Raw genomic sequence first — 23945 nt, forward strand, 5'->3', positions numbered from 1 at the left:
ACATGGCGTAGTACTAGGAAATCCTATGTTGAAAAGTGGAAAAGATATTGTTCTTGGAATCATTCTCAAGGGAAGGACACAGCAGTGCCCTCCTTACCTGTAATCCTGGATTATCTAGCAGAGCTACTGCACAGAAGCCTATCCTCCTCCTCCATTAAGATTCATGCCTCTGCCATCTCAGCTCATTATAATACTGAGCCACCTCTTTTTTCTCACCCTCTCATCAAACAGTTCCTGAGAGGGGCTAACAACTTAAGGCCCCTTAGGAGAGCACCCACCCCTGCCTGGGACCTTAACTTTGTACTGCAAAAGCTCACACTTCCCCCTTTTAAACCTGCTGCCTCAGCAGAGTTAAAATTCCTCTCTTGAAAAACAGCTTTGCTTTTAGCCATAACGTCAGCAAGAAGAGTGTCTGAGTTACAGGCACTGATGGTTGTGGAACCCTTCATTATTTTCCATGCTGACAGGGTTTCCCTCGAGACTCATCAGTCCTTTATGCCTAAGGTGGTATCCAGTGTGGCTCTAAACCAATCCATCCATTTGCCAACCTTCTTCCCTAATCCTCAGAATAAAGGGGAAAGGATCCTGCACTCCTTGAACGTGCACAGACAGCTCAGGTTATACCTAGATAGCACTAAGCTTTTCAGAAAATCTGACCAGCTGCTAGTCAGCTTTGCTACAGGGGCAGAGGGCAAGGCCATTTCAAAACAAGCCATTTCCAAATGGATAGCACACTGCATCCATTTCTGCTACAAGCCCCATGGAAAACCTACCCCACAGGGGCTCAGACCACATTCCACTAGGGCTACTTCCACCTCTACAGCATTTCTCAGAGGAGTCCCTACCAGGGACATTCTGGAAGCTGCAACCTGGAGTTCTGTACACACCTTCACCAAACATTACCACTTGCCTATCTTTTCTAAATCCAGAGGTGGATTTGCTACAGCAGTCTTGCAAGGCCTACTAGCCAGCCCTAATACTTCTTGGCTGCCTCCACCCTTCCTCAGCTTTGGGAATCAACAAAAGTGTGATGACTGCAACAGTGAAACACGAAGAACATAGTGCAGTTGTGTACACTTACCATAAATGTAGATGTTCGGGTGTATCACTGTTGCATTCCTGGTTTCCCTCCCTCCAGCCCCCTGGCTTTCTCTGTCTTTCTACCGCTCCTCTCTATGACCATTCCTTATGGCATTGGTATTTACTTTTTACTGGTGGTGTTCCCCACCATATACCAGCTCCCTATTTGGGGGCTTCTGACATTTGGGGCAGGAAAAACTGATGTAATGGCATCGGCTGCCTGTTTTATACCCCTGACGACATGGAAGAAGTGACAGCATCCAATGCAGAAATACTAAGACTCTGGTATTCGGGCCAACTGAGGTCTACCTGCAGGCAGATAACCCAAGTGTGATGACTGCAACAGTGAATACACTCTAACATCTACATTTATGATAAGTGTACACAACTGTACTTTATTTTTCTTAAAATTTTTGTAATAATTTTGAGCTTTTCTCCCCAGCCCTTCACTTAAAATGGGCTTCTACCCAGTTGGACTTTCCCGATAATCAAATGTCAATAAAGAAGTGCTATTTTAGTTCTATGAAATATGGGCTTTACAGTATAACAAGGGAAAGGCTGAACAGAATCAAGTTTTAAGTTAATATAGTGCTTTGCTCTCAAGCAGCTGGGGTGAGGGGTGGCATGTAAAAGTGCACTGGTTATATTGTATGGAAAATTATGATAAATTTCCTTGTTTTTTGAGGGTGGATATCTAGGTTAATGTTCTTGCCTTAAGCTGTAAACATATTTTTGTAAGCAAATAGACTTGAAAAGTAAGACTAAATGAGGAAAGACGTGAAAAATACTAAGCATCCTACATCTGCAAAGATATTAACTTGTTTTTTTTTCATTGGGAAATGCTCTCAGTGAGCGATGAGAGGTCTGCAGCTGAAGGCAGTTGGTCATGGGACTTTTGTACATTCTATTCTGAGTGAAATTTTACAGATTCCTTCATGTGTCTGCAAAGTTAAACTGTTTTGTTTTTTTCATTGCAGACTATTTTACAAGGAGATGAGCAGTCTGCAGGCGTAAGCAATTTATCTTGAGAGTTCTGTGCATCCTTTGCAGAGAGGAAATGCAAAATGTATAATTTTAGATTTTTATTTAATGTCCCTTTCACTTAGTTTTTCTTTCTAATCTTACCTCTTTTCAGTGATGCTGTTTATACCAATTTAGTTTTATTGTCATCTGAAATGTATTTACGCAATACAGTTATATACAATTGTGGATGTATTGTACATAGTTTGACTTTTTTAGTTTGCCTTTGTCTTTATATGTTCTTGTTTTTACTGTTACATTGCATCCCGTGCATTCAAACCTTTTCAAATAAAATAAAAGTTATTACAAAAAAAAAAAAGTCAGATGACAAGTGCTTACTAACTGGGCAGAATTGGGAAAGTACCTTTACTTACATTTAACCTCATTTAATCTCCTGACTTCTGTATTTGAGTTACTTAACCATATGACTTCTGCCCAAGATTTTTTTTGTCTTTGCCATATGTGCAAGGTAGAAACTGTTTACTTCAGAAGTGGGAGAGGGTTGAATGTCTCTCAGCTTGGATTATTCATTATTTTCTGTGAAAAAAGGAAGCCATACATTCCACAGCTAGTGAGTACATAGACTGTATAGCAGCACACATAGCATTAATCACTAACAAAAAAATGCAAATGGCAGCATTAAAACAACTTAAAAGTTGCATTTGTTTAAATCATTAGTCTGCAGCTGTTTGTGTAGTAAATAATAGTTTGTTTTTTCTCCCATAGGGTGTTTTGCATGTGGAATGGAGAATGGATTCAGAGTGTATAACACCGATCCCCTTAAAGAGAAGGAAAAGCAAGGTAAGCTGGACTGTGACTAAGTGTAGATTATTACAAGAAGAGAGTGAAAGAATGCTAGAAATGCTGCAAGTCCTACTGATGTGGCATCCTGGGGCTATGTGAACTGGTCTGCAGTGTTGCTTTGGTTTTCTGCCCAGCTTTTTTCATTGGTTTTCTTTTATGGCACATTTCATGTTTGTAGGGAGATTAAATAAAAAACGGTGCCTGCATAAATACAAATGGTTGACAGCAGAAATCTGGTAGTTGCAGCTAGTGCCCTGCAGCTGTCTTCACCCTATCCCTGTCACCCCTTGTTCTGTGTATCCCATTTTCATTTAGTTGCGTCAGGTGAGCAAGTTTGCATAATTTATTCATGTAGCTCAATCATATTGTCTGTCCCTTTCCATGAGATTGTATTCCCTGTTATCCAGATGTGGTGTTTCCTTGTAAAGGGAATATGTGCCCTTTTTACAGTTCCCTGTAATTGCCATGTTTAGTCAGGTCATTAAAGCAGCCCGCAACCCCTGGTTTCCAGAGAATACTGTCCCTAACTTCAGAGTCTCCCAGTATACTTACCCTATCCCTATAGCATTTGTGTACTTTTCCAGCTGGGTTTATGTTCTACTTGCTTTGATACAGTACACCAGCCATGGTTTTATCTTTTAATCTGCAAACATGAAGAGCCTTCTGTCTATACCTGAAATGTTCCCTGTAGTAATGCAGCCCAGTATTCTATTTAGCTTTACTGCTCCTTGTTGTGTTTACTGATTTGTTGCTGCTATTACTACTTATAACTCTCTCTTGTCCACTTGTCTTAATTTTTATTAATCTGTCTCCAGCCTTCAGCCCTCCTGCAAACAGTTGGTCCATTGTTCTCCTTTGGGGCAAGAAATGGTCATAGGAGGCGATCATCATAATTTTTTTAACCTAACCTCTGTTCCTTAGCAGTTTGAGCATGCTCACAGAGGCAAGTGCTTGAAGTACTGTCTGTGGAAGTGTACACATTCAAGGACATGTTCCATAAAGCAACCCCACGAATTTTGCTTTGCAAAGTCAAGCACATGTCACAGCTCATTACTGCATGCCATGCACCTTTCTCTTCAATAGGTGCCAGTATTGTAGTAAGTTGGACTACTTCCCTCCCAACCTCCCAGAAGGATATGCGAGCTGGCATCATCCACATAGTCCCATCCTTCCCCAACCAGTTCTTGCATTGTTCATTATAGTAAATAGTTATTGTCTATATTGTAGACAGGTCTTCATCTTTCAGCAGCATAGAGCTGAACATGTACCTGAAATGTAATCCGCCCCCACTATTGTATTATACTTGTGTTCAACCATAAGTTTATCTTTTCCTATGTGTAGCACTTTTCGGTTGTCTGAATTAAATCTTAAATTCCTGCTCATGGAGCAGGCTGCTACTCTTCCTATACCCCTCATTCTACTTGTATTATTTTGGAGTTGTCTTTGAAGAGGTTAGTTCTGATAATCTTCATGTTTCACTGTTGCAGTCCTCACCTGTGGATTATCCCTGCTGTGGTAGCCCTCGACCAGCCTAAATACCAGGGTCAGTGTTTTTCTGTGTCGGCTGCTGTCACTTGTAGACTGATGTCAGGTCGTCAGTGCTATAAAAGAAGGCAGTTGATGCCTTTACATCAGTCTTTCTTGCCGTCTAGCCCGTAGCAGAAGCAGTTTGCAAGTGTGCCGGTCAGTCGCTACTAGAGTTTGAATTACAGCTGAAAACGTCTAAAGTAAGTACCCCATTGGGGATCCTTTTTTCTTGCACTAACCGATGTCCGAAAAAGTTAACAATTGTCTCACTTGTGGAAAGCAGATACCACAGTGAGACTTCTATTCATACTGCTTCACTTGTTTAGACCCAGACCACGACGTCCCCCGTTGCTTGTTCTGTGCCCTCTTTAACTCGAGAACCATTCGTCGTAGAGCTCTTATTGTCGACAGGTATTTTTTTCTTCCATCTTCACATTCCGAAATGGAGTCCATCAGCCAACAATCTGTAGACATTCCGAAAAAACATAGAGATAGAGACAGACTACACAAGGCTAAGCCTTCCGATGACTCTACTGCTAAGCAGGTAGTCAGTTCTCTGGAATTTCGCAGGCCCTGATGCCCGATACGATATTTATGCAGGCCTCTACCGAGACCCTTTTGGAGTCCGGTATGCCACAGAACTCTTCTTCGTTTTGCTGGCCTTTGGCTGTCTCTGACTCTGTTGAGTCTGGAGCCGCGACACAGGCACCGGCTTCCGAGGAGTCCTCTCGCATTAAAGAATCTTGACAAAAAACATCTTCTCATTCGACTACCATTTCTCTCAAACCGATGGATACTCTTGCGCCTAGAAGCCAGGCCACTCCTAGAAAATCTACTTCTAGCCCCCATCTTGCTCCTGCTCCACCACCTCAAGCCCAAATACTTAAAATGGCGGAGGATCTTCTCTCATCAGGGGTAGTTAGGCCACAACTTCTAAAAGGAAAAGGCACCCTTCTCCTGAAATTATTACAGAACAGGATTCTGAGGAATCTGATTATTCAGATTTTGAAGAGGAACAACAACCTCTGACTGCTTATGAGGATTCAGGTGCAGAGGAATCCATTCCTTCTGCCTCCCCACCAGATAATCTTTCCTTTGGGGAAACCCTTCACACCCTCAGGGAACATTTTCATTGGGAATCTCAGGACTTCCCTCAGTCTAAGAAAAGACTAAGAGAGTTTCTGGACCTGCCCCAGCACATACCCCTGGCCATCCCCCATATCTTAGAAGTGGTGGATGATGTCTTCCATGAATCCAGCTTAGCCGTTGATGCCCTCCCACCTGCTTCCAGTAAACCTGACAGGTATTAGAGTACTGGATTCTCACAAATACCTGTACAGAAATCTGCTGCAGACCCAGAAGTCCATTACACAGGGACCTAAAGGAGCTAAAGCTAGTTCTGTCAAGAATCCTATTCCTTCTGACAAGGATTCCAGAGCTCTCGACAGATGGGGTAAAAAAGTATATACCTCTGCAACCTTAGCTGTCAGAGCACTCAACTGTCAGGTCCATATGTTAAAATATCAACAACACACTTTGGAACTATTAAAGCAAAAGATTTCAACCTTTCCTGACTCTGCCAATTCAAAATAGTTAGCAGATTTACTGCACTCCACTTATCAAGTGGCCAAACACTCGTTACACTGTGGATATGACTCCCTAGAAGCCTCAAGCAGGGCAGCACTGTCGGGATCTGTCATTAGGAGACATGCATGGTTGAAGGAACAACCTCTCCCTGATCATGTCAAGTCTAAATTAATTGATGCACCCTTGGATTTAAGGACCTCTTGTTTGGAGTAAAAGCAGAAGAGGTGATTAAAAAGATGGAAGACAAAGCAAAATCTATGCAAACAGTAAAAGATTTCTTTCAGGTTCAACCTCCTAGATTCAGCAGGAATTTTGCCTCTAAGCACTGGTCCTTTCTTGCATCTTGCAGACGGGGGCAAGGTAAGCCCTGCAGGGACAGACCACCCAGGCCCCTATCCCAGGGACAGCAGAGAACCAAACAGTGGACCATCCTTCTATGGCAAAAACTCTCAGTGCCACCCTCTCTTCCCTCTGCCCTCCATTCACTCACCAAAAGCTAGAAGGAAGGATCTCCCTCTGCAAAGAAAATTGGCTTTCTGTAACAAAGGACCAATGGGTCTTAAAGATAATTTTTCAGGGATGCAAATTCTCGTTCAACGAACTCCCAATTCCAAGAGGGTACCCAGACTTACCTCCAAATCATTGGGCAGAGGCATTGAAACGGGTCCAAACTCTCATATCCCAATGGGCAGTAGAACCTGCCCCCTCCGATCAAACAGGCAAAGGCTTTTATTCCAGACTATTCCTTGTTCCCAGAAAAGAGGGCACTTGGTGCCTCATCCTGGATCTATCCATTCTGAACACCTCCCTGGTGGTCCCCAAATTCAAATTGCTAACTTTGCAGCAGCTGCTGTCTATGCTAGTGACCCTAGACCTTAAAGATGCCTACCTCCACATCCACATAAGTGAATCCTGCAGGAAATGTCTGCGCTTCAGAGCAGGCTCACAACACTTTCAGTTCTCTGGGCTGTCCTTTGGCTTATCTACTGCTCCTAGGATATTCACCAAACGCTTAGACCCGGCCATAGCATTTTGCAGACAGAGAAATGTACAGATTTACCCTTATCTGGATGACTGACTCTTTCAGGCAGAGTGCAAAGAAAAGCTGCTCCAGGACCTCCTCTTTGTCAAAAACCCTCCTAACTTCCTTAGGGTTCACCATCAACGAGAAGAAATCAAAGCAAACACCCTCCAGAAGGAACTTTTTCTTGGGAGCACTGCTTGACATCTCAAATGGCCTTCCTGTACCCGGAAAAGCAGAGTTTTCTGCCTCTCTTTTACCCAGCTGGCATCCAGAAGTCACCTCACTGCGAGGAAGTTCCTGCAAGCCTTGGGGTACATGGCATCTTGCATCCTTCTAAATGCTCTGGCCAGGCTTCATATGAGGAAACTTCAATGGTATCTAAAGAACCTTTGGTGTCAGCACTCTTGGCCTCTAGAGACCTCTGTCCCTCTGATCTCCTGTATAAGGGCCAAGTTTCTCTGGTGGGCAAGGGGCCTGTGCCAAGAACAAGGGTCTTCCCTTCATCCTCCTCCCTACTGGGCAGACCATCACTACAGACGCCTCAGACATTGCTTGGGGCGCTCACCTAGCAGGCAGGTGCACCCAAGGTCTTTGAGATGCCCAGCACCTTCCCTTACATATCAACCAGAAGGAAATGATGACAGTACAAAAGGCTCTGACATCTTTCAAACCCCATCTCAAGCCAGGGGTTCTCCTTATCAAAACAGATACCACCACAGTAATTTGGTACATCAGCAAGCAGGGAGGGACCCAACCTTATCCTCTGTGCAGGCTAGCCATGAACCTCTGGCTGACAGCCTCCTCCATGGAATTACACCTAATTGCCCAATACCTACCAGGGATCAAAAACACCCTGGCAGACCACTTAAGCAGAAACTTACTGGACCCCTACGAATGGCAGCTCCACAGAATAATCTTTTTGCAAGTCACTCAGGAGTGGGGAACTCGGGAATGGCTCTCTTTGCTTCGCACCTCAACCACCAGCTGAAAAAATTCTGTACCAGGGAGCATCACCACCTAGTGTGAAAGGTGGACGCCTTGACCTTTCCCTGGAACTCACTTTTTGTGTACGCATTCCCAAGGTACTGATCAAGATAAGGGAGGAGAGACCAAAGACCATCCTCATTGCTCCAGATTGGCCCAGACAGCATTGGTACCCCTTGCCTGCGCAGCCTGACATTGCAGCCTCCTAGGCAGCTTCCCCTGATCTCAGGCCTCTTGACTCAGGTGGGGGTTAGATGCTGCACCCAGACTTGCAGACTGTCAAACTGTCAACATGGCTAATACTCTAAAAGCAAACAAGGGGACCCTCTTACGCAAACAGGTCCTAGACATTATTACAGAGGCCAGAAGCCCCAGCACCAGAAAATCTTACGCAGGGAAATGGAAAAGATTCTGCTCCTGGAGCCATTCCAATGGGGGCTGTACCTCACAGCCGTCCATCCCTCTTTATCCTGGACTACCTAGCAGAGTTGCTCAGTAGTGGCCTCTTCTTCTCTTTTATTAAAATACACGCCTCAGCCATTTCAGCTCATTTCGATACAGATCAGCCCCTGTTCTCATATCCTTTGATTAAACAATTCCTCAGAGGGGCTTCTAATATCAGACCTCCTAGAAGGCCACCCACGCCAGCTTGGGACCCGAGTTATCTTTTGGAAAAACTAACCTTACCACCCTTCGAGCCTGCTGCCTCAACAGAACTGAGATACTTCTCCTGGAAGACTGCTTTTCTACTAGCTATCACCTCAGCCAGAATGGTTTCAGAGCTTCAGGCACTTATGGCCATTGAGCCCTTCATCATTTCCTGTGCTGACAGGGTCTCCCTGAGGACTAACCCCTTCTTTATGCCCAAGGTGGTATCTTATGTGACTCTCATCCATGCCCTACATTTACCCACCTTCTTTTCTAACCCTCAAAACAAGGGGGAAAGAATTCTGCACTCACTAAACATGCGCAGACAGCTCAGATACTACTTGAACCATACTAAACCCTTCAGGAAAACAGATCCGCTTCTTGTCAGCTTTGCCCCAGGGGCAGTGGGGAAGCCCATTTCCAAATGGATATCACACTATCCATTTCTGCTACAGATTACATGGGAAACCACCCCCTAAGTCTATTCGTACCCATTCCATTAAGGCAGCCTCCACTTCCACAGCATTCCTCAGAGGAGTTCCCACAAGGGACATCTTGGAAGCTGCCACCTGGACCTCTGTCCATACCTTTACAAAGCATTACCACCTAACTCTTTTCTCTAAGGCTAGGACAGGGTTTGTCTCTGCAGATGTTCTTCGTGTTTCAGTGTTGCAGTCATTACATTTGGGTAATCTGCTTGCAGGTTGCCCTCAGTCGGCCTGATTAACAAAGTCTTGGGTCCTGTGTCGGTTGCTGTCCCTTCTTCCATGACGTCAGGTCGTCAGGGGTATAAAGCATCCAGCCGACGCCATTACATCAGTCTTTCTTGCCTTGCGGTGCCCGAAGCAGAAACAGTTCGCAAGTGACGGTCGGCCTACTCCTGAAATTTTCGTTTTCGAGTTTCAGAACCGAAGTCTTCAACTAAAAGCTAAGTACCGCGTTGGGGAAACTTTTTCTTGCTCCTTCCGATGTCAGTAAAAGTTAATAATTGCATTACTTGTGGAAAGCAAATACCTCATAAAGATTTTCATTCGTACTGTATTCCTTGCCTAGGCCCTGACCACGATGTACCTTGCTGTCGGTTTTGTGCTTTATTTAATCGGTGTACTATCCGTCGTCGGTATATTTTTGCCTCTAAATATTTTGGTTCAAGGTTTAATTGTCGAGAAATGTTGGTTAGCCATCTGACTACCGGGATTCCAAACAAACGCAAGGATAAAGACAGAGACAGGCCGCTGAGGTCCATAACTGCCGATGACACCGCTTCTAAGCCAGTCGACAGCTCACTGGTACTCAGTGAGGCGCTTTCGCAGCCCCTGATACCCGCTACTTCTGATTCACAGGCCTCTACTGAGAACCATTCGGAGTCCGGTATGCCGAGAGATACTTCAACTATGGAACCTGCGGATGTCTCTACCTTGGATGGGTTCGGAGTCTCTGTGCAGGCACCGGCTTCTGAGGGTGTATTCAGGCCTACAGACTTGCATATTAAATCGATGACTCCTTCATTACTAAGGCCTAAATCTCGATCCAGGTCTAAAAAAACGAAGTCCAGGCCACATGCGCAGACCTCTATACCTAATAAACAAATGATAAAAATGGCTGAAGATCTAATAACTGTAATCAGGGGTAGCCAACCCCCCCCCCCCCCGAAAGAGGTCTAGGGCTGAGCTTGATTACGAATCTTCTGATCAGGATTCTGCTTTTTCCTGACTCTCTTGATGACCTGGATTTGTCCTTGCCTACTTATGAGGATTTTGATGCAGAGGACTCTATTCCCTCTGCTTCCCCTCCTGAAGACTTTTCTTTTGGGGAAACCTTACATACTCTAAGGGAGCATTTTCACTGAGAAAGCCAGGAATTTTCTGATTCAAAAAAAGAGGCTTAGGGATTTCCTTCTCTTACCTCAGCACAGGCCTTTGGCTATTCCTCCTGTACTAGTCGTTGTTGATGATGCTTTCTCGGAATACAGTTTGGCCCCTGATTCCCTGCCTCCTGCTCCCAGTAAACCTGACCGATACTACAGGGTCCCTGAGTCCCACAAGTTCCTTTTCAAAAATCCTATTGCAGATCCAGAGACTATTTCACTGGGGCCGAAGGGCATTATGGCTTCTACTGCTAAAAATCCTACCCCTTCTGATAGAGACTCCAGGGCACTGGATAGATGGGGTAAAAATGTTTATACTTCAGCAGCCTTGGCAATTAGAGCTTTTAACTGCCAATTTCATATGTTAAAATATCAACAACATGTTATTGGACTGCTTAAACAGAAAATTATGTTGATTCTTGACTGTGTGGAAAATAAAGACTTACAGGATTTAATGCATTCTGCTGAACAACTTGGCAGACATACTTTGCAATGTGGTTTTGATTCTTTAGAGGCCTCTTGCAGGGCTGCTCTTACTGGGTCTGTGCTTAGAAAGCATGCTTGGCTTAAGGAGCAATCTTTGCTTGATCATGTTACAGCTAAATTGTTGGATACTCCTTTAAGTCAGGACCTCCTGTTTGGCAACAAGACTGAAGAAGTTCTTAAAAAGATGGAAGATAAAACTAAATCTATGCAAACTGTTAAAGATTTTTTACAAGTTCAGCCTCCTAGATTTAGTAGGCACTGGCTTTCTAAGAATTGGTCCTTTCCAGCCCCTTCCAGGTAATTTCAAGCCAAACCCAGACACAGCAAAAACCCCAGGTTTCAGTCCCAGGGGACTCGCAGAACTAAGCAGTGGGGGGCCTCCACTTCCAAGTCTGGGAATAACAAGATACCCCCCTATGGTAAACTGTCTCAATGACTTCCTTTTAAAATTTCCAAGCACTTATCTTTTGACTGCCCCTTTGGGGGGAAAGATTGCTCTTCATGCAAAGAACTGGGAACTCATTACCCAGGACAAATGGGTTTTAAATATAGTGTCCTAGGGATACAGATTTCACTTCCACACGTTGCCAACACCGAGTGGGTGGCCGGACCTACCCCCAAATCAGTGGACAGAGGCTCAAAAACAAGTACTTTCTCTCTTAAGTATGGGGGCTATTGAACTGGTACCAGAAGAGGAAAAGGGACAAGGTTTCTACTCCAGACTTTTCCAGGTACCCAGAAAAGACAAATCATGGCGTCCAATCCTGGACCTGTGTACTCTAAACACTTTTCTGGAGATTACAAAATTCAAGATGCTGACTCTTCACCAATTACTTCCTATGCTAGGCAAAGATGCCTGGCTGGCAACACTAGACTTAAAAGAAGCATACCTGCACATCCCAATCAGGGAGTCTTGCAGAAGATGCCTACACTTCAAAGCAGGCTACACACACTATCAGTTCTCTGCACTGCCCTTTGGCTTATCTACTGTGCCCAGGGTATTCACAATGTGCCTACCTCCAGTTATTGCATTTTGCAGGCAAAGAAGTATTCAAATAATCCCATACCTGGACGATTGTCTAATTCGGGCAGAAAGCCAGGACATACTTTTGAACCATCTGGCATTTGTAAAAAGGGTTCTGACTTGTCTGGGGTACACCATAAATGAAAATAAATCACAACTGGTACCCTATCAACAAATTACATTCTTGGTAGCAAGCTTGACTACAACTTCCCAGATGGCTTACCTCACGCCAGAAAAGCAAATTCATTTGGCAACCTACTTCAAACAAGTGGCCACAAAACCCCTGCTATCTGCAAGGCAAATACTGCAAGCCTTGGGGTTCATGGCCTCCTGCATTCTTCTAATTCCATATGCAAGACTGCAGATGAGGAAACTACTGTGGTATCTAAAAAGCCTATGGAGTCAACATTCTCACAGCCTAGAAACAATGATTCCTATCATACCTTGCCTACGCCTAGAGTTCCTTTGGTGGGCAGAGGCTTGCCACCAAAACAACGGACTACCTTTCACACCACCCCCTGAAGCCCAAACCCTAACAATAGATGCATCAGACTATGCATGGGGGGGCTCACCTGGCAGGGAAGTGCATTCAGGGCAATTGGAACCCAAGTCAAATGCACCTGCATATCAATCAAAAAGAAATGTTAGCTGTACAGAATGCTCTGACAGCCTTCAAGGACTACATTCTTCCAGGACAACTAATTGTAAAGATGGACAACACCACGGTTATGTGGTACATAAACAGGGGGGGTACACATTCTTACCCTCTCTGCAGACTAGCCATGGCATTGTGGAACACAGCCATGAGCTACCAAGTGCACCTACAAGCTAAATTCCTGCCAGGAAAATTAAATACACTGGCAGACGGACTAAGCAGAACCCTCATGGACCCACACTAGTGTAAACTGGAACCAAGGATTTTCAACATGTTGGCAAGCGAATGGGGGAGCCCAGATATAGACCTGTTTGCCTCTCCCCAGAACTACCAATTGGAGAAATTTTGCACAAGGACTCCCCACAAACGAGCCTGGAAAGTGGATGCTCTGTCCTTCAGCTGGAAAAAACTATCTGTTTATGCCTTCCCCCCGCTGCCTCTGCTCTTCAAAGTACTACTAAAAGTCAAACAGGGCAAACCAAGGATGATTTTGATTGCTCCAAACTGGCCTCCCCATCACTGGTACCCCCTCCTGCGCAGTGTGTCACTGTTATCTCCATGACACCTGCCTCAGACTCCTTCCCTGCTGTCTCAGCAGGAGAACCAGATTCTGCACCCTCAGTTTCCAACACTGAACCTTGCAGTCTGGCTAATTACTTAAACTCTCCTTTACCATCCCTCAGCAAACCTGTGATGGATGTCATCTTAGAGGCAAGGAGGTCTAGTACTAGAAAATCTTATGCTGAAAATGGAAAAGATTCTGTGCCTGGAACCAGTCTCAAGGGATGAGCACAGCAGCACCCAATTTACCTCAGATTTACAATACTTAACTGAGATGCTTCACAAGGGCCTGTCTTTTTCCTCCATTAAAATCCAGATTTCAGCTCATTATAACACAGATCCTCCCCTCTTCTCTCATCCACTGCTCAAGCAGTACCTCAGAGGGGCCAAAAATTTGAGACCACCCAGGAGAGCTCCAACCCCTGCCTGGGACCTTAACTTTGTCTACCTTCTTTTGAGCCAGCTGCTCCTGCAGACTTAAAACTTCTTTCTTGGAAAACAGCTTTCCTTTTAGCAATCACTTCAGCTAGAAAGGTATCTGAATTACAGGCCCTTATGGCAGTGGAGCCTTTCATCATCTTTCATGCGGACAGGGTGTCACTCGGAACCAATCCATCCTTAATGCCCAAGGTGGTATCCAGTGTGGCTCTTAATCAGTCCATTCATTTGCCAACCTTTTTTCCCAGTCCACAGAACAAAGGGGAACGGATTCTGCATTCCTTGGATGTGCACAGACAACTTAGATTCTACTTGGTCAGGACTAAACCTCAAAGAAAATCTGAACAACTGCTGGTAGCATTTGCTGCAGGGGCAGAGGGGAAGGCTATTTCAAAACAAACCATTTCTAAATGTATAAGCCATTGCATTCATTTCTGCTATAAGCACCATGGAAAAATATCCCCCAGGGGATCAGTCCTCACTCCACCAGGGCTGCATCTACTTCTACAGCCTTTCTCAGAGGCGTTCCTTTCAGGGACATCCGAGAAGCTGCTACCTGGAGTTCTGTACATACTTTCACCAAGCATTATCATTTGCCAATTTTCTCTAAATCCAGAGCTGGCTTTGCCACTGCAGCCTTGCAGGGCCTTATAGCTGGCCCTAATGCTATCTAAACTCCTCCTCCCAACCATAGCTTTGGGAATCTACCCAAATGTAATGACTGCAACAGTGAAACATGAAGAACATAGTACAGTTGTGTATACTTACCATAAATGTAGATGTTCGAGTGTATTCACTGTTGCAGTCCTGGTTACCCTCCCTCCTATCCCCTAACTTATTTTGGCTATACCTTTACTTTTGTTTACTATGCTTAAAAGCCTTTTTGGTGTATTTGCTTTTTTGCTGGAGGTATACCTTTGTATTTTTTATGTTTAATTGCTCCCCATTAGGGGGGCACCTGACATCTGGGGCAAGAAAAACTGATGTAATGGCATTGGCTGTATGTTTTATACCCCCGACGACCTGACGTCATGGAAGAAGGAACAGTAACTGACGCAGGACCCAAGACTTTGTTAATCAGGCCGACTGAGGGCAACCTGCAAGCAGATTATCCAAATGTAATGACTGCAACAGTGAATGCACTCGAACATCTACATTTATGGTAAGTGTACACAACTGTACTTTCTGCAGGGCAGGTTGACCTATGCCTAGGTCTCTAACTAATCCTTTCACCCCTGTCCTCAGCTTTGGGAAACCTCCCACAGGTGATGACTGCAACAGTGAAACACGAAGAACATAGTACAGTTGTGTACACTTACTATAAATGTAGATGTTAGAATGTATACACTATTGTAGTCCTGGTTTCCCTCCCTCCTTCCCCCATTATCCTCTTTCCTTAGGGAGACATGAGCTTCTTACGGTGGCTTTTAACCACCAGGGCCACTTCACCATATTTCCTTGGGCTGCTGACGGGTTAGGGCAAGAAAAACTGATGTAATGGCGTTGGCTGCCTTCCTTTATAGCACTGACGATCTGACGTCAGTCTACAAGCGACAGCAGCCGATGCAGAAAAACATTGACTCTAGTATTCGGGCCGGCCAAGGGCTACCACAGCAGGATAACCCACAGGTGATGATTGCAACAGTGAATACACTCAAATGTCTACATTTATGGTAAGTGTAAACAACTGTACTTTCTGCAACTCTATTGCTTAATCTGACACTTGGGTCTGCAGCTGTCCCCTTGCATCATACTGTCACTTCCTTCTCAACTGACCATTTTTCCCTCAGTATCATTGTTGTCTTGTATTTATACTATCCAACTCTTTCTGCACCCATGCACTTCATAGACTTTTGATCCTAAGTAGACAGCTTCTAAATGGTTACCAGTCGCTAGCTCAGGTATTCCTCTGTAACCTTAACAGGCTTTGATAATACTAAGGTAGACTGGCCAGCTTCTGATTCATTGGATACTTTTTGGATCCTCTGTTGTATAGAGGTACCACCATTGCACACTTGTGGTTTGAGGCTGCACATCTTTTACTGAGCTGTTGAATAGATTGTGAGAAGTTAGACCAGGTAACTGTTTGAGGATCCATGGGAGATGCTCTTCTTGATGTTCATCATGTTTCATTGTTGCAGTCATTACTCTTGGGTTATCCTGCTGGCAGGCTACCCTCAGTCGGCCAGAATTCCAAAGTCTAGGTCCGGTGTCGGTTGCTGTCGCCTCTTCCCTGACGTCAGTGCGCCAGGGATGGTCATCGTGCATACAACTGCAGTCATAACTGATGGGTTCTCCTGCCGTCAGGCGGGTCCTCGGTCGGCCGAATTCCAAAGTCTAGGTCCGGCGTCAGTTGTCGTTGCTTCTTCCCTGACGTCAGTGCGACAGGGGTATAAAGGAACCAGCCAACGCCATTTTCTTCAGTCTTTCTTGCCGCGCGGTGCCCGAAGCAGAAGCATTTCGCAAGTGCCGGTCAGCCAGCTCCTGAGATTACGAAAATTTCGAAACCGAAGTCGTCTTGAAAGCTAAGTACCCCGTTGGGGAAACTTTTCTTGCCTCAGACCGATGTCAGACAAAGTTAATAATTGTATTTCTTGTGGGAAGCAAATACCGCATAGGGATTTCCATTCCCTCTGTATACCTTGTTTAGGCCCAGACCACGATGTATCGGTCTGTCGCTTTTGTGCTACTTTCAACAAACGCACCATTAAGCGTCGGGCGGAGTTCGCCCAGCATTATTTTGGGAAAGCATTTAACTATATTATGTCGTCGGATACTCCGACTCCTGTTTTGTCTAAAAAACGCAAAGATAAGGACCGACACACGAGGTCCGCGGCCTCTACCGACACCACGCCAAAGCCGACTACACGTGCTCTGGTTCTCAGCGAGGCCCCCTGACTACCGACGACACTTCTTTGACAGTGTCTCCTGTGCTGGAGGTCGCAGGCTCCTCGGCCCACACCCCGACTACAGATACCGAAGCCACTCTTGGCGTTGAAACTCAATGTGGACAGGTCCACCTCCACTCAAGGTGTCTTCAGACCTTCCTCCTCTTTCTCCATCAAGGCTTTCACTAAATCTAAAGCAACCATGCACTCTAAGAGACCAGCTACACAGGGCCCATCTCCAGGCCCCATGCCTAAGAAACGGATGCTTAAAATGGCTGAGGATTTAATTACTCTTATCAGAGGTTCTCAGCCCCCACCGGACAAAAGGCCCAGAGTGGAGGAAGATTCCCCCTCCTCTGATCAGGGCTCCATTATTTCAGAGCACTCTGATGATCAGGAACATTCTTACTCCCCTTTTGAAGATTCTGATGCGGAGGAGTCCATCCCTTCTGTATCCCCCCCTGAGGATTACTCATTTGGGGAAACTTTGCATACCTTAAGGGAACACTTCCACTGGGAAGGCCAAGATTATTCAGATTCCAAGAAAAGGCTTAGGGAATTTCTCTTGCTACCTCAGCACAGGCCTCTGGCTATACCTCCTGTCTTGGACATCCCAGATGATGTTTACTCAGAGGCCTGCCTTAACCCGGACTCTCTACCTCCAGCTCCAGTTAAGCCTGACCGGTACTACAGGGTTCCTGACTCACACCAATTTCTATACAAAAGCCATGCTGCTGACCCAGAAACCATCTCACAGGGCCCCAAGGGAGTTAAGGCCTCCATTGCTAAAAATCCATTACCTTCCAAGAGAGATTCCAGATCCTTAGAAAGGTGGGGAAAAAAGGTATATACCTCGGCTACTTTAACCATGAGGGCCTTAAACTGTCAGTTCCATATGCTAAAATACCAACAGTTTTTGTTATCACAATTGAAAAGTAAAATGTCACAACCTGAACAACCAGACTTGAAGGAGTTGCAGAATTTGATGCATAGTGCAGAACAAGTGGGTAAGCATACCTTACAATGTGGTTTTGATGCTCTAGAGGCCTCATGTAGAGCTGCTGTTACAGGATCAGTCATATGTAGGCATGCCTGGCTCAAGGAACAAGCCTTGCCTGATCATGTCAAAGCTAAATTACTAGACGCCCCTCTTCAAAAGGATGTACTATTTGGTGCTAATGCTGAGGAGGTATTAAGGAAAATGGAGGAAAAGGCTAAATCAATGCAAACTGTGAAAGATTTTCTACAGGTACAACCCCCACGTTTTATTAGAAATTGGCCTTCCAAAAACTGGTCCTTTCCTGCCACGGACAGACCCCAAAGAGGCAGATACAGGCGCCCGAGGGGCAGAGGACAATCCCAAGGATCGTTTAGAGGCAGACAATGGCAAGCTCCTACACAAAGAGGTGGTGAGGATAACTCGCAATCTTTCAGAAAGCAAACCCAATGACTTTCCCCTTTGCATGCCAACCAATTCTCAAATGGCAGCCCCCTTAGGAGGAAAGCTGGCATTATTTTCAAAAAATTGGCATATTGTCACAAAGGACAAATGGATCCTGGACATTATAAACAGAGGCTACAAATTCCATTTTCACACCCTTCCAAAAATGAGAGGCATGCCAAACCTGTCACACAATCAAAGGGCAGAGGCACAAAGACAAATTACAGATCTCATAAACATGAAAGCTATTCAAGAGGTACCTACGCACGAACAAGGTCAAGGTTTTTATTCCAGGCTATTTCTGGTACCAAGGAAGGGAAAAGATTGGAGACCTATTTTGGACCTATCCATCCTAAACACATTTCTACTGCACCAAAATTCAAGATGCTCACTCTACAGCAACTTCTTCCCATGCTGGGCAAGGAGTCTTGGCTGGTAACATTGGACCTCAAGGAGGCATATCTGCATGTCCCAGTCAGACAAAATTGCAGAAGGTACCTCAGATTTCTTGCAGGTTCAACCCATTATCAATTCACTGCATTGCCCTTTGGCTTATCTACTGCGCCCAGAGTATTCACGAAATGCCTGGCATCAGTAATTGCCTACTGCAGACTTCAAGGGATACAAATATACCCCTATTTGGACGACTGCCTGATCCAAGCGGACAGCAAGCACATTCTTCTGAAACATCTGGCTTATGTAATAATGTTGTTGAACTCTCTGGGATACAGACAGCAAAAAGAAATCAAGGCTAATACGTTCTCGGAAGATAATTTTCCTGGGTGCCAATTTGGACACAAACACCCAGATGGCCTACCTCACGCCAGAGAAGCAGGGGCAACTAATTCAATACTTCAGAACACTAGCAAACTGCACCAGGCTGACTGCAAGGAAAATCCTGCAGGCTCTGGGATTCATGGCATCTTGCATCTTACTAATCCCATGTGCAAAGCTGCATATGAGGAAACTACAATGGTACTTGAAAAACATATGGTCTCAACACAGCCACAGTTTGGAAACAATAATACCACTAATTCCATGTCTGCAAAAGGAATTTCTGTGGTGGGCTCAAGCATGTCAAACAAACACAGGTCTTCCATTCAGCAAGCCTCAAGCAAATCAAGTCATCACAACAGAAGCCTCGGACTATGCCTGGGGGGCGCACATGACAGACTGGTGCATTCAGGGCAAATGGTCCCAAAAAGAAAAGCACCTTCATATCAATCAAAAGGAAATGCTAGCAGTAATAAATGCTATTATAGCTTTCAAGGACCTTCTACAACCAGGTCAACTATCGGTAAGAACAGACACCACAGTTACGTGGTACATAAACAAACAGGGAGGAACACATTCTTACCCCCTATGCTGACTGGCCATGTCACTTTGGAACATGGCCATGGACTTACAAATAGAACTACAAGCACAGTACTTGCCAGGCAAGGAAAACACGCTGGCAGACAACCTAAGCAGGAATATGACAGATCCACACGAATGGAAATTGCATCCAAAAGTTTTTACAGAAATAATCCAAGAATGGGGAAGGCCAGACATAGATCTCTTTGCCTCCCACAAAAATCATCAATTGACAAAATTCTGCTCAAGGATTTTCCATCCAAAGGCCTGGAGAGTGGACGCCTTCTCTTTCAGTTGGACATCAATGACAGTTTATGCCTTCCCACCTCTTCCTCTGCTGCCCAAAGTTCTATTGAAAACCAGAGCAGACAGACCAAAGATGATTTTCATTGCTCCGGACTGGCCAAGGCAACACTGGTACCCACTCCTGAGGAGCCTGACGCATTCCCCACCATGGACCCTGCCTCTAATGCCTCTTCTTCTGACTCAGCACAGCTTCAAAACTCTTCACAGCCAGCTAAAAACACTCAATCTAGCCGCATGGAAGATTCCTTAGCATCACAACAGGCCCTACTCTCCAAGGAGGTGCCGGATGTCATTTTGGAGGCCAGAAGGCCATCAACTAGAAAAGCTTACTCCGCAAAATGGAAACGGTTTTGTCTGGAATGAGAAAAAGGGCCAGGATCCTGGAAAACTGAATTTACCTGAAGTACTACAATATTTGGCTGAGCTGCTAAGCAGTGGACTTTCATTCTCCTCAATCAAAATCCATGCCTTAGCCATTTCTGCAGAATACAGCACTGATCCACCTTTATTCTCTCACCCTCTCTTAAGACAGTTCCTCAGAGGGGCTAAGAATTTAAGACCTCCAAGGAAACAACCAATACCTGCTTGGGATCTTAATTTCATTCTGGAAAAACTGTCCTTGCCTCCCTTTGAGCCAGCTGCCTCATCAGATTTGCAATATTTGTCTTGGAAAACAGCTTTCCTTCTGGCTATCACCTCCGCTCGTAGAGTTTCAGAACTATAGGCTCTCACGGCTGTCCAGGATTTTATCATCTTCCATCAGGACAGAGTTTCCTTACGAACCAACCCATCCTTTATGCCTAAAGTGGTATCCAGGGTAGCTTTAAATCAGGCCATACATTCACCTACTTTTTATCCTAATCCTCAAAACAAAGGGGAGAGATTACTACATTCCTTGGACATCCACAGACAACTGCGTTATTATTTGGACAGAACAAAGCCTTTCAGAAAATCAGAACAGCTCTTTGTCTCCTATGCGGTAGGAGCTCAAGGAAAGCCAATTTCCAAACAGACAATCTCAAAATGGATAGCCCACTGCATACGTTTTTGCTATTCTATCCTGGCAAAGCTGTACCTTCAGGCATTAGAACTCATTCCACCAGGGCCACAGCCACCTCTGCAGCCTTCCTCAGAGGAGTTCCTGCCAAGGATATCTTGGAAGCAGCCACTTGGAGTTCTGTGCATACCTTCTCCAAGCACTACAACCTACCATTATACTCCAAATCTAGAGCAGGCTTTGCCACTGCAGTCTTGCAGGGCATTTTGGCTCCTCCTAGTTCCACCTAGTGCCTACCACCCCTTTCTTAGCTTTGGGATTCTACCCATCAGTTATGGCTGCAGCTGTATGCACGATGAACATAGTACAGTTTTGTACCTACCATAAATGTAGATGTTCGAGTGCTAATACAGCTGCAGTCCAGGTTTCCCTCCCTCCTTCCCCTCTTTGAACAGGCCTATAGGCTAACACATCCTCATACAACCTGATTGGGGTATTCATTTATGATGTATTTGCTTGCAACTACTGTAGTTTGATTATATTGCACTGCATTGTTACACAAATTTATGTATTGCCTTCCTTCTGGGGGCACCTGACATCTGGGGCAAGAAAAACTGAAGAAAATGGCGTCTACTGGTTCCTTTATACCCCTGTCGCACTGACATCAGGGAAGAAGCGACGACAACCAACGCCGGACCTAGAGTTTGGAATTCGGCCGACTGAGGACCCGCCTGACGGCAGGAGAACCCATCAGTTATGACTGCAGCTGTATTAGCACTCGAACATCTACATTTATGGTAGGTACAAAACTGTACTGTATAAAAGATGCAGCAAACGCCATTTTCTTCAGTCTTTCTTGCCGCGCAGTGCCCGAAGCAAAAGCAGTTCGCAAGTGCCGGTCGGCCGACTCCTGAGATTTTCAAATCCGAATTTCAGAACCGAAGTCTTCGTTAAACCTAAGTACCCCGTTGGGAAACTTTCTTCTTGCTCCAGACCGATGTCAGAAAAAGTTAACAATTGTATTTCTTGTGGGAAGCAAATACCTCATAAGGATTTTCACTCTTACTGTATTCCTTGCCTAGGCCCTGATCACAACGTTGCTAGCCGTCAGTCTTGTGCTAGATTTAACCAACGCACTATCAAGCGTCGGTTCGATTTTGCATTTCATTTCTTTGGCCGAAGATTTAATTATATAATGCCGTTGGACCAACCGACAACTGGAGTTTACAAAAAACACAAGGACAAGGATAGGCATCCGAAGTCCAAAGCCGACGAAGCCTCTAATAGGCCAGTCACCGGTTCTCAGTGAGGCGCTTTCGCAGACCCTGCCGTCCGCTACCTCAGAGCCACAGGCTGCTACCGACTCCCATGTGGAGCCGACTGGGCTTCTGGATACTCAAGGTATTGGACACTCGGAAATCATTCCCTCAGATGGGTCCGGAGCCGCTGAGCAGGCATCGGCTTCTGAGGGTGTCTTCAGACCACACAATTATATATTAAGCCATCTTCAGCTTCAAAGACAAAGACTAAAGCAGCTCTAAAGACAAAGAAACAAGTACAGCATTCTCCTACTCAGACTTCCATGCCTAAAAAACAGATGCTCGAAATGGCCGAAGACCTAATTACTTTGATCAGGGGCTCCCATCCTCCTCCTGATAAGAGGCCTAGGCAAGAGACAGAGTATGATTCTTCTGATCAGGTATCTATTTTCTCTGATTCCTTTTCTGAACAGGATTACTCCATGCTTCCCTATGAGGATTCTGATGCTGAAGAATCCATTCCTTCAGCCTCTCCTCCTGAGGATTATTCTTTTGGGGAAACCCTGCATACTATGAGGGAGCATTTCCACTGGGAGAGCCAAGATTATTCTGAATCTAAGAAAAGGCTCAGAGACTTTCTGCTTCTTCCAACGCACAGACCCCTTGCTATTCCACCTGTTCTAGACATTGTAGGTGATGTATTTTCAGAGTCCGGCCTGTCCCCTGACTCTTTATCCCTTGCACCTGCTAAGCCAGACAGATACTACAGGGTCCCGGATTCTCATAAATTCCTATATAAAAACCCCACTGCTGGCCCAGAAACTATATCTCAGGGTCCCAAGGGGGTTAAAGCTTCCACTGCAAAAAACCCTGTCCCCTTTGATAGGGACTCTAGTGCTCTAGACAGATGGGGGGAAAAAAGTCTGCACTTCTGCTACCCTGGCTGTAAGGGCTTTAAATTGTCAGTTTCATATGCTTAAATATCAGCAATATTTAATGTCACTGCTTAAACAGAAAATGTTGACAAATACTGAATGTTCAGAGAACAAGGAATTGCAGGATTTATTGCATGCAACTGAAGAAGTGGGAAGGCATACTTTGCAATGTTGTTATGATTCACTGGAGGCCTCTTGCAGGGCCGCTGTTACAGGTTCTGTTATTAAGGCATGCTTGGTTAAAGGAACAGAATCTGCCTGATCCTGTTAAAGCAAAGTTATTAGATGCACCATTACAGCATGATACTTTGTTTGGTACTAAAGCAGAAGAGGTGTTGAAAAAAATGGAGGATAAAACAAATTCCATGCAGACAGTCAAGGATTTCTTACAGGTACAGCCCCCCAGGTTTAGCAGGAACTGGCCTTCTAAAAATTGGTCCTTTCCAGTGTCAGACAGACCACAAAGAGGCAGATACAGGCGTCCCAGAGGCAGATCTCAGCCCCAAGTCTCATACAGGCCTAAACAATGGGGTGCTCCTACCTCCAAAAGCGGCGAAGACGAATCACAACCTTACAGGAAGCAGTCCCAATGACTTTCCTCTACCAGTTCCAAGCAGTTGTTCATCGTGTTTCACTGCTGCAGTCATTACTCTTGGGTTATCCTGCTGGCAGGCGACCCACGGTCGGCCAGAATTCCAAAGTCTAGGTCTGGCGTTGGTTGCTGTCGCCTCTTCCCTGACGTCAATGCGCCAGGGGTATAAAAGATTCAGCCGACGCCATTTTCTTCAGTCTTTCTTGCCACGTGGTACCCGAAGCAAAAGCAGTTCGCAAGTGCCAGTCGGCCGACTCTTGAGAGTTTCACAGATGAATTTCAGATCCGAAGTCTTCATTAAAGCTAAGTACCCCGGTGGGGAAACTTTTTTCTTGCTCCAGACCGATGTCAGAAAAAGTTAACAATTGTATTTCGTGTGGGAAGCAAATGCCTCATAAGGATTATCACTCTTACTGTATTCCTTGCCTAGGCCCTGGTCATAACGTTGCTAGCTGTCGGTTGTGTGCTA

General features: G+C 45.2%; 1 protein-coding gene across 2 annotated transcripts in view; it reads left to right on the forward strand.

Moving 5' to 3' along the window:
* WDR45B (WD repeat domain 45B) overlaps positions 1 to 23945 on the forward strand; it is a 1288431-nt gene that overhangs the window by 253729 nt on the left and 1010757 nt on the right. For both annotated transcript variants that reach the window (XM_044068126.1, XM_044068127.1), the window contains exon 2: positions 2827 to 2901. In XM_044068126.1, the coding sequence (XP_043924061.1) occupies positions 2827 to 2901 (75 nt within the window). The remainder of the gene's footprint in view (positions 1 to 2826; positions 2902 to 23945) is intronic.

Source organism: Protopterus annectens, chromosome 4.part0, assembly GCF_019279795.1.
Source record: "Protopterus annectens isolate FY-2018-M chromosome 4.part0, PAN1.0, whole genome shotgun sequence".
Taxonomy (NCBI): domain Eukaryota; kingdom Metazoa; phylum Chordata; order Ceratodontiformes; family Protopteridae; genus Protopterus; species Protopterus annectens.